Below are 11,228 nucleotides of genomic sequence, written 5' to 3'. Positions count from 1 at the left end.
ACTTAATGGAACTCGCTGTAATTTAAATAAAAATATAGCTGCAAATGAAAAGGCATCTTGTCAGCATGACATTGTCAGCATGACATTAGTTCAGTAAATTATTTTTAACTCTTAAACTGTATTCATGGATCATTTGTGTTCTTTCATGCCCCTAAAAATGACTGCGGTGATGCCTACAATTCAGTACTTTCAACGCAAAAGTTAATATCAGGTTTGATGTTTGGTGGATATTTGCTTTCTGCTAACTCTGTTTTCTGGAGGTTACAGTCTTAAAAATATCACCAGCACAATTAAGTTAAAGAGTAAATTCTAATACTATATTTATTCATTTACTCTGTCAACGCTTGTAACTCTAGATTACTGCGCTTTTATTGATAAGGGACTGTCTGAAAACGGTCAAATGCGCATTTATTGATAAGGGACTGTCTGAAAATGGTCAAATGCGCTTTTATTGATAAGGGACTGTCTGAAAATGGTCAAAAGCGCTTTTATTGATAAGGGACTGTCTGAAAATGGTCAAAAGCGCTTTTATTGATAAGGGACTGTCTGAAAATGGTCAAAAGCGCTTTTATTGATAAGGGACTGTCTGAAAATGGTCAAATGCGCTTTTATTGATAAGGGACTGTCTGAAAATGATCAAATGCGCTTTTATTGATAAGGGACTGTATGAAAATGATCAAATGCGCTTTTATTGATAAGGGCAATTAATTGACAATTATTTGAATAAGTCATTGATATTTTGTAATTGTGACATTTTTTCACTACATTTACTTACACAAATATTTGAACTCTGAACAAAACGTTGCACAGTCAGGGTTTGTTTTGGTAGTAAAATAAGTGTTATAATGAGGGTTTTTACTGAATTGTAGAATTGTTTTGTTCTTGCTGGTCTGTACATTGTGCAGCTCTACAGAGGATTTGACCTCATTGGGCAAATAGAAATCATCATTAATTCATTACTTTGAATTCAAGGCCTGAAATCCCACTTAACATCATCTCCCGTCTGATGGAGTCCTCACCACATATTACTCTTTTATTAAAGACCTGAAGCTGGATGTAAATATCACTGAAATATAATTAAGATGATAAATAACAGCAGCAGGAGTTTGAGGTTTGAAGTTTAATCATGTTGGAAGATGAAACACAATCCTATGTGACTGTAACAAACTAAAAGTAAACATATATAAAAGGTAAAAGAGCGCCAGTGACCTTCGACTTAAATGAAGTGCAGATGATGTAGTTTATTATTGACTAATTCAATCACAGCAGCCCCTCCATCTCCCTCATGAAGGCCTCGTACATCTGGTCTTTAGTCTTCATGTTGTGCGGGGCGGACTGGGTCGGTTTTATAGACACTTGTTTGGGCTGCTCACGCTCGTCCTCTCTCCTGCCGGCCATTTTGTCCACCGTGCCGGTGCGGTCTCTGCGCACACGGAGCGCCGTGGGAACGAAGCGCGTCACCTCCGTCTTGGGGTTGATGATCTGAGGTTTGGCAGAGATGGTGGCAGTACCCGGTTGCGCTGAGGAGGGGCCGGAGATGTTGGCACGTTTTTCGATGGTGGGGGCAAGCAGGGGGGCGGTGCCAGGTGGTGGGGGCATCTGCAGGGCGGGGGGGCGGGTGGACGCGCTCTGAGAGCTCTCGCCAGAGGAGACAGACACTGTGGGCGGCTTCTGACGTGGTACGATGCTGGGCGGGGCACTGAGCACATTGGGGTTGAGTGGTGGAGGGAAGAGAGAGAGCGGGGGGGCCATTCGGGGGGGTCCAGTGCGGGGGGGAGGGGGCGGTGGAGGCATTCCTGCAAAACAAATCAAGATCACACGTGAAAACACATCAAACACACACACTAACATTGAAACACACACACACACACACACACACACACACACACACACACACACTCTTAAAATGACCTGGAGGAGCAGGAGGGGGCAGGCGGGGCGGGGGTCCTCTGGGAGGGGGTCCGGGGGGCAGACCCGGTGGTGGTCCTGGAGGAGGTCCTGGCGGTCGGCCCGGAGGGGGTCCTGGAGGCAGCATGCGTGGTATGGGACCCCTGAGAGTGGCTGGCATCCCAGGAGGCCTCATGAACGGAGGAGCACCTGAACACACACAGTTGATTTAAGTTGGACTGAAAGAATAATTTGTCTTTTTAAATTTCATATTAACACTTTAGTCCGACTGTAATCTTACCAGTGCAATTGGGCATATCATTAATGATAGTTCTCCGACTTTCATTAATATAACGGCCTCGTCATTGCACGTGTGAAATATGAACAAATGATCTCCTACTTTCCTTTAAACGCTCATAATAATGTGTTACGAACGTGACAGTTACATGTGCATCATATTATTCAAAGAGAGAATCTCTCATTCTTTTATCAGCATCACAAACTCTTGATCTGATCGATGATGTCAATATTACAAATGTCCTAAATATCTTCTGATCATCTGCTCGCTCACTCTGACTGAAGGGCTGAATGCAGTCTACAGATTATTTCAGAATGAGTGATGTCTGATGTCCAAGTCTTTAAAATGGGTTTAACCCTAATCCTGTCAGACTAAAAATGGTCTGGACTCTTTCTTCAGGAGTTTCCCATTATATATCAAATGGTTTGATATACTAGAAATGGGTTGTTTCTATGAGAAGTTAAATTTCATGTTCAGACTGCAAGTGTCAAATCTGTACTGCTGGAACTGCCCAGAGGTGACGAGCGACCTCAAATATTCAATCATATGATGTGATGAAGACTGTAGCCTGACTACACACACACACACACACCAGTGCTCAGTCATAACTTTTATGTAATAATAATAATAAAGAACACAGAAGGGATTTAACAGGGTGAGGTTACGCACCAGGAGGCGGTCCCGGAGGCGGGCCGGATGGCGGTCCCGGTGGCCTCATTGGAGGCGGTCCTGTGATTGGTGGAGCCTGCATGTGTGGAGGAGGCTGCTGAGCTGCCATTAGTGCAGATGGAGCAGGAAGTCTGGGATTGGCCAATGAGTGAGCAGATTCAGCATCAACAGCTTCATCCTCACCGTCCGAATGATCAGAGTCTGTGAAATAATCTCCATCCTCTTCCTCAGGCACTGACTGACCTATACACACACACACACACACAGTGAACATGTATTCAACATTCACCTCAACACACACACACACACACACACACACACACACACACACACACACACACACACACACACACACACACACACCTGCCATCCTCAGCATCATGGCCTGCAGTGGTGTGATGGTCTTGTTCTTCTTCATCACCCTGTTCTTCCTCTTCTCTCTTGTTGAAGGCATGTCAGCAAACCGCACACTGCGACCTGTGAGTGACAAACACACAATAACACTGTGTTTAACTGTGGCAAGGAACACAAAGCTCCATAAGATGTTGATTAATGGAGAAAAATATCCTTGGGAGAAACCAGACTCACTGTGGGGGCCAGTTCCCCTCTGGCTAACCCCACCCTAACCCTAAACCAGACTCGCTGTGGGGCCCAGTTCCCCTCTGACTAACCCCACCCTAACCCAGACTCGCTGTGGGGGCCAGTTCCCCTATGACTAACTCCACCCTAACCCTAAACCAGACTCGCTGTGGGGGCCAGTTCCCCTCTGACTAACCCCACCCAAACCCTAAGCCAGACTCGCTGTGGGGGCCAGTTCCCCTCTGACTAACCCCACCCTAACCCTAAGCCAGACTCGCTGTGGGGGCCAGTTCCCCTATGACTAACTCCACCCTAACCCTAAACCAGACTCGCTGTGGGGGCCAGTTCCCCTCTGACTAACCCCACCCTAACCCTAAACCAGACTCGCTGTGGGGCCAGTTCCCCTCTGACTAACCCCACCCTAACCCAGACTCACTGTGGGGGCCAGTTCCCCTCTGACCAACCCCACCCTAACCCTAAACCAGACTCACTGTGGGGGCCAGTTCCCCTCTGACTAACCCCACCCTAACCCTAAACCAGACTCGCTGTGGGGGCCAGTTCCCCTCTGACTAACCCCACCCTAACCCTAAACCAGACTCACTGTGGGGGCCAGTTCCCCTCTGACTAACCCCACCCTATCCCTAAACCAGACTCACTGTGGGGGCCAGTTCCCCTCTGACTAACATCATGAATATAATGACAATATTAGTTATTTATGAAAAGTTATAAAAATATATATTTTATATGAACTGGAAGATTAATGACTAATGTTACATTAAGTGATTAATGAATCAATGACTCGTATAAATAATCAGTCAGACAGACTCACGAGTTATTGAATCGGTCTAATGAATCAGTTACTGACAACATACAGTTAACAACAGCATTGTTTAATAATCTGTACTTTCATGAAAAACATTCAAATATGTCATAAAATTGTATTTGTTTTGTATGTAGTTAGGATTAATTATGTGGGGGGGGGGCGCAAACACAAATAAACAAACAAACCACAAACACCAAGTCAGAGTCTCACCTGTGTGTTTATCGGCTCGGTCTCTCTCGTCCTCTCTGTCGTCATGGCGATCAGTCATCATTCTCATGTCAGCATCTGTGTCGTCTCTCTCTCCGCCGCTGTCGTCCTGCGAGTCACTGTCATCGTCTGCATCGCTCTCGCTGTCTGTGTCTCGTCCGCCAATGTCAAACATTTCAGTGTCTGAACCGCCGGCGTCATCTGACATCAAACACGTTACTGTAGCGCGTGTATGTGTTATATATATATATATATATATATATAAATATAAAAGTGTGTGTTGTGTGCGTGCGCGAACCTGTTCGCCGTGTGTTTCCATACAGCAGCAGTATCTGTGGAGGGGGAGGTCCTGGTGGGGGTCCCGGTGGTTTTCGTCCAGATGGCAGACGAGGAACTCCAGCGAGAGCAGCTGAAGACACCGCAGACGCTTTCCTGAAACACACACACATAAATAATGTTGTTTTCAACAGAAACAAAATCAACTCTTTCACAGAACCACCTGCTCGAGGTCAACACTAATCATCGCTCACTGAATCACCCGTTATCACTGTACAACACATGTCAATCATCAGATCCTGTTGTTCAGACTCTCTCATCTGAGCATCACAGGAAGTGCACTCCCAGTGGTGTCTGACATCAGCGTTTAGTGCTCTTCTCCACATACACAACCTGGATGAGCCCGACCATCAGTGAAACACAGCACTGTACAGCTGCTGGTCTGAAGCTCGTCATCTCAAGATTGGACTACTGCAATACTCTGATAACACTATTAAACATGGCTTCCTGTAGCTGCACACATCAACACACTCATGCAGGCTTGTCCTCTTGAATCCATGAGTGAGCAAAAATGCGTACACAGACTGTGCTGATTTAGTCCTCACCTGTATCCCGCCCCCTTTAATGTGATTTGTCTACATGCAATACATGTTTTGAAATGTGGGGGAGCATATGGCACACTTCTTCATTGAAAGGAAAAAAGGAAACAAATGAATTAAAACAAGTAAAAGGACGTTTTTGACTAGAAACTTTACCCCTGTATCAAGGAAGTGGCATACGGATTTTGTTATTTTGAATTTGCCACTAAACAAAAAGTTTGAAAACCATGCCGGATTTCCCACGCAGCGACACGGTGGATTAGTCCGTCATATGAAGGAAATTCCAAACATTCCAAGTGAAGCACGATGGGCGACTCTACGCACCGGATTCAACGCAAGTCCACGAGTAAATGACCAAAAAGCGAAATCAGTGATATGAATTTGAAACATTAATGGAGATATTCAAACAAACAAGACAAATGTGAAGTGATTATTTGGAAAAGAGGCTGTCCTCAGGATTCAATCGCGTTGATAGCACAAATAAGTTTATCTGGAATGTTTATGCCTATTAAAATGTTAGACAATGGAGAATTTACCAGAAATGTGGGAAATAGTTGAAACAACGGATGAAACAAATGAGCCACTGATTGCTGCTGAAAAAAGATGAAATTAGTCGGCTCACGGCGAGCAAGACTAAGTGCTGTAAAATGAAATTAAAGCCTTCATGAAAACACATGGGTAGGAATCATATATTGGCCAAGGGTTAGGGTTAGAAATATTAGATTACATGCAGCTACTCTGCTGCAAGAAAAGTCCTTTATGATTGCACATTTTGCTCCAGTCAACATGCAAATATATTTACCCAAAACATAGCAGATCTTCCCAAAAGTAGAATCTCTCCAGATTCCCCTTCATTCACTTGTGTTAGGACAGACAATCTTTGGACCAATTGAAGTTAAGCGGGGTCAGAGTTTTTAAAGTTATATTCACCTGCCTTGCCAGTCGTGCTGTCCATCTTGAAATGGCTTACAATCATGATACAGACTCCTGTATTAATGCAATCCGTAGAAGGAGTCAAGTGGAAGAAATGATATCAGACAACGGAACAAACCACTTTGCTGCTGAAAAGAATGAGAAAAGCTGTGCAATCCCTAGATAACAGTAAAATGAGAAAGGAACTTTATCACCCCCCTCCTGGTTCTCATCATGGTGGTGTATGGGAGCGCTTGATTAAGCAGGTAAAAATCGCTCACATCAGTATTAAAGCAGCAAGCACTAGATGATGAAGGCCTTCAAACTGCTCTTGGCGAAGTTGAGGCAATATTAAATGATAGTCCAGTACTACTGTATCCGACCACTCCAATGACTTAGAACACCAAATCACTTGCTTCTACTGAAAGGAAAACCTTCATTGCCTCCTGATATGTTTTTTAAGAAGACGACACAGTTAAATATATATATATATATATATATATATATATATATATATATATATATATATATATATATATACAGGAATCTCCCCCTGTATGACGTCATACGGGGGAAAGGTTACCTCCCCCTTCTCTGCTTTGCCCGCCCACAGAATTTGACCCGTCAATGAGAAAACGAGCTAGGAAGTACGAACGCGCGCGCTATTTTAGTTTATCCTCGAGAGATATCATGGCGTGTGACCGATCGAAGCACAAAAGTTGCTCAATAATTGAATGCACAAATGATCACAGAAGTCTTTTTTTACTTCCTTCATCCAATCCCCAGAAGGATCAATGGATAAATTTCATTTACTCTGGGAATGCACAGACACAACACACCAAATTTTTGTATGTCTGCGCCAAACATTTCACAGACGACTGTTTTCACAACATGGGTCAGTTCAGAGCAGGGCATGATGAACGTCTGAAACTGAAGTCTGGATCAGTACCAACTCTCTTTGGCTCACCTACAAACCTCGGACAAGTAAGTCAACTAATTATATATAATAGTGTTGCTTTACTATTTATGGTTACCTAGCTTGTTACACGTAGAATGTGGCTGTAACATTAGCTATGCAGCTAACAGCCGAGTTACTGTCGCTAATGTAAAGGTAGATAGCATCAGGTATACGTGTGAATACACACACTGTAACGCAAGTGTTGTTCACTTCTTTGTTATTTGGATATCCGTTCTCCTGTTGGTGATATGTTTACAAAATTACAGACGTTTCAGATCTCTGCGTACTAGAACATCTAACGTTAGGCATAAAAAAAAAGTTTTTTCCCCATGCTATCTGCACACACTTGGCTAATGAAGCTCATTCTGATTCTGATTCAAAGAACTTTTAAGATATATGAAATATCAAATATGTAAATAAAAAAAGATCTAATATTTTATAATTTCATTGATCTAATTTTAATTATTAATGTTACTCACTAAACATTCTTATCTTCTTACAAATTGCAATTGTACTAATACAAAGTAATAAATTGAGTATTCATCCGTTGCTTCTCCATCCAGATCAGACTCTGGGTCAAACTGAAACGCTTGAACGACTGCGTGTCTAAGTGCCATTGCAATATATCCAATGTAAACATGCATGGTACCGTTGCCGCAAGCTGATCAAGACCACACCCACACTACACCTTGCCCCGCCTTTCTCCTCCTCATTAGCATTTAAAACTACAGACACCGAAACAGCACGTCTGAAGGAAAGCTCATTATGGGTTGGCTTGTAGTGGCTATAATTCTGTACCAAGGCTGAATTTTGTAAAAGAGATTTCAGATACAGTACTAGGGACCACTAAGGCCTATATCAAAGCCTACAAAAAGAAGCATGTCAGGGGACCTTTAAAGGCACAGTTAACTTAGTGTATGTAAATTCTGACCCACTGGAATTGTAAGAGAAGATTAAAAGTGACACAATCGGTCTGTAAACAATTGATGGTAAAATTACTCGTGTCATGCACAAAGTAGATGTCCTATACAACTTGCCAAAACTATAGTTTGCTTATATTAAATTTGTGGAGTGGTTAAAAAATTAGTTTTAGGGGTCTAGGTATCTCAGCGAGTATTGACGCTGACTATCACACCTGGAGTTGTGAGTTTGAATCCAGGGTGTGCTGAGTGACTCCAGACAGGTCTCCTTAGCAACCAAATTGTCCCGGTTGCTAGGGAGGGTAGAGTCACATGGGGTAACCTCCTCGTGGTGGTGGTTAGTGGTTCTCTCAATGGGGCGTGTGGTGAGTTGTGTGTGGATCGTGGAGAGTAACATGAGTCTCCACATGTTTTAATGACTTCAACCTAAGTGTATGTAAACTTCTGACTTTAACTGTGTGTTGTGTGTGTGTGTGTGTGTGTGTGTGTGTGTGTGTGTGTGTGTGTGTTCTCACCCGAGTGCAGAGCTCTTCTTCAGTATTGATGGTGGTTGAGCTCCAGGCAGCGGGATGTCCTGGATTAAGATGCTGGATGGAGCATGTGGCATGTCAGGAAGAGGAATACTGTCCACCTCCACGGACTCAGCGTTCTGAAGGACACACACATCTTTACATAAACACACATTATATCAAACACAAGTCTGCACATAACAGTCGGTGGATCTGTGAACATGTTTCCACTGATGTAACAAGAGTACACTTTTACATCACTTGACCACAAACAAACACACCATATCAGTATTTATTTACTGAATCTTGATCCTAGTTTTATATTTCAACAGTCATTTAATTGAGCACCTTCATGTCACAATGAGCTTTGATGAAACAGCTACAAGTCAATCACTGTTACTCACATGCAAACACACACGCAAACACGCACCCAAAACCTGCGCGCAAACACGCACCCAAAACCTGCACACAAACACACGCGCAAACACGCACCCAAAACCTGCACACAAACACGCGCACACACCTTGACTGAGTGGAAGTAGAGTGCCAGCTGTCCTCGTTTGGTTTCGTAATCCACCTCCACCTTCCGAAGCTCTTTATACGTCTCTGGATTCTCCCGCTCGTACAGACGGACGATTCGTTCAAACGTCTCGCGCAGTTTCTTACGTTTGTCACGCAGAACTTTCTCATTTAACAGTGGCTGCTGCACCGGGTTAAATTCTGAAAAAACAAAATTAAACACTGAAAACCCACTTATCAAAACACACACACACACACACACACACACACACACACACACACACACACACACACACCACACAGTCCCATCAAGCAGAGCTCAGTGGGTACGATGTTTTCTTCTGTGTAACGGATAACAAATGCAAATTGCAATCAAGTCACTCCAGCTGTATCTCTCGGGAAATATATAAATCCATTATAGCTGTATAAAGATTATTTATTCAAGAGAGATGTATTTTTATATTATTAGAGATGTACTTTTGAAATGTAGATTGTTGACACTGACCCATCTCATCGAGTTTCTCCATGTCTTTGATGATCTGACGCGGATCCTTCATCTTCAGCACCGCTGCTCGAACCATCATCCTCTGCTTCTTGTTCTACATCACACACGATTAAATACATTATAAACATACACTAATGAAGACATGAAGAGGGAGTGTCAGTGTTCATCACTTCATGTGAGCTCATTCATTAAACACAAACAGACACACACATGAATTGTGATTAATGAGTGATGTCTGATGTGTGCAGGAGTGGCATGACGAGGTGTATCTGCTACACAATGACCTTTACATAACGAGTCTAATTGACGTTCACATGAACACAGTATTGAGCTAACTTGATCCAACAGCTTGTCTTCAAACACAGAATATTAATGAGTTGAACTGTTCTAGGGGTCAGAGGTCAGATCCATACCTTCTTCAGCTCTCTCTTGCGCGCCTCCTTCCCTGCGCACACACACGCGCGCACACATTAATACATATGAAGACTGATCATCAGACATTAGTAGTGTTTGTTTTAGTGTCTGGTGTAACTGTACTCACTGGCCTGATCGGTGGGGTTCATAAATTTCCCACTCTTGGTGGAAGAGGTGGAGCGTCGCCCCATGACTGCACACTTTCTGTTTACCTGGAAACACACACAGACTATTTCAATCATCTGACACACGTGATGAAGAATCTGAACTTCTGTCATCTTCATTAATCAGAGGAACACAAAACAACATGAGAGTGACTGAGTGAATAAATATTTTTGGGAAGATTATCCCTTTAAAGAAAAATATAAATATGGTTTGTACAGACTTTGACATGTTCTATATTTATCTAAATTAAATCTCTCCTCAGCCCATATAAGATATCTGAATGTAAAATGTTGTGACTGAATTATTTTTTTAAATTCACTTGATCTTGTTCAATATTTGAAATATATTCGTTCAGTTTACAATAAATGCACATTGTTTATTTCGTTTCAACACGAACGTTTCTGATTATTGTGTAAAGACAACTATTATTAAACATGCCGATATCAGAATATTTAACATTCATTATTAACTGTTAATGGTTCAATACTGCTGATATCGATGACTTTTGTATTACAGATTGTTTGTAATGTTCCTCGTTTGGATACAAGTGAATTCTGTAAATAAATCGCAGTAAATAAGTGAATCTAATCACAAATTAAAGCATCTTATGAGCAGAATAAATCTCAAACTCACCCCAATCACTTGAATGGATCTCAAATATTCACATTTCTCACTGATCAATACCACGCGCCATCTTCCGTGCGCTGAGCGGAAATACGTCATCCACCCGGACTTTTATTATGTATATCGGCATTTACAAGTGCTGTGTCTGAAATCGCCCACTCGTTCACTATTTCCTATATAGTGAATGGCTGTGAGTGCACTATATTTCAGCAGTGAGTGAACGAAATGAGTGAGCGCTTTCAGACGCTGACGTAAATTCCATGCGCCAGAGAACGCTCAGGAGCTGTCGCAGACATTTGTCATGAACGTTTCAACTGTGTGGCTTCATGAATTTGATCATCTCTGTAATCTTTATTTAGTTTAT

The 11,228-nt window shown here is 42.6% G+C and overlaps 1 protein-coding gene across 1 annotated transcript; it reads right to left on the bottom strand.

Moving 5' to 3' along the window:
• Positions 1-699: 699 nt before the first annotated feature.
• Positions 700-10,920, bottom strand: LOC127653581 (WW domain-binding protein 11-like). Its single transcript, XM_052140303.1, has 12 exons — positions 10,874-10,920; positions 10,203-10,287; positions 10,075-10,106; positions 9,662-9,755; positions 9,161-9,357; positions 8,644-8,777; positions 4,762-4,895; positions 4,467-4,664; positions 3,218-3,331; positions 2,855-3,097; positions 1,912-2,097; positions 700-1,796 (listed from the first exon to the last, which is right to left on the bottom strand). The coding sequence occupies exons 2-12, from the start codon at positions 10,264-10,266 to the stop codon at positions 1,261-1,263; spliced, it is 1,932 nt and encodes a 643-aa protein (XP_051996263.1). The 5' UTR covers positions 10,267-10,287; positions 10,874-10,920; the 3' UTR covers positions 700-1,260.
• Positions 10,921-11,228: the final 308 nt, after the last annotated feature.

Source organism: Xyrauchen texanus, chromosome 2 (genome assembly GCF_025860055.1).
Source record: "Xyrauchen texanus isolate HMW12.3.18 chromosome 2, RBS_HiC_50CHRs, whole genome shotgun sequence".
In the NCBI taxonomy this organism is placed as follows: domain Eukaryota; kingdom Metazoa; phylum Chordata; class Actinopteri; order Cypriniformes; family Catostomidae; genus Xyrauchen; species Xyrauchen texanus.
The sequence above is the reverse complement of the archived record's forward strand: the minus strand, read 5'-3'. Positions and strand labels throughout refer to the sequence as shown.

What these genes read in the sequence shown, in the direction of transcription:
- LOC127653581 (XM_052140303.1), bottom strand. Translation starts at nt 10,266, where the DNA reads ATGGGGCGACGCTCCACCTCTTCCACCAAGAGTGGGAAATTTATGAAC. An exon ending in GAACCCCACCGATCAGGCCA is followed by an intron (nt 10,107 to 10,202) that starts GTGAGTACAGTT and finishes GTGTGTGCGCAG; the next exon opens with GGAAGGAGGCGCGCAAGAGA. An exon ending in TGGAAACACACGGCGAACAG is followed by an intron (nt 4,665 to 4,761) that starts GTTCGCGCACGC and finishes GTTTGATGTCAG; the next exon opens with ATGACGCCGGCGGTTCAGAC.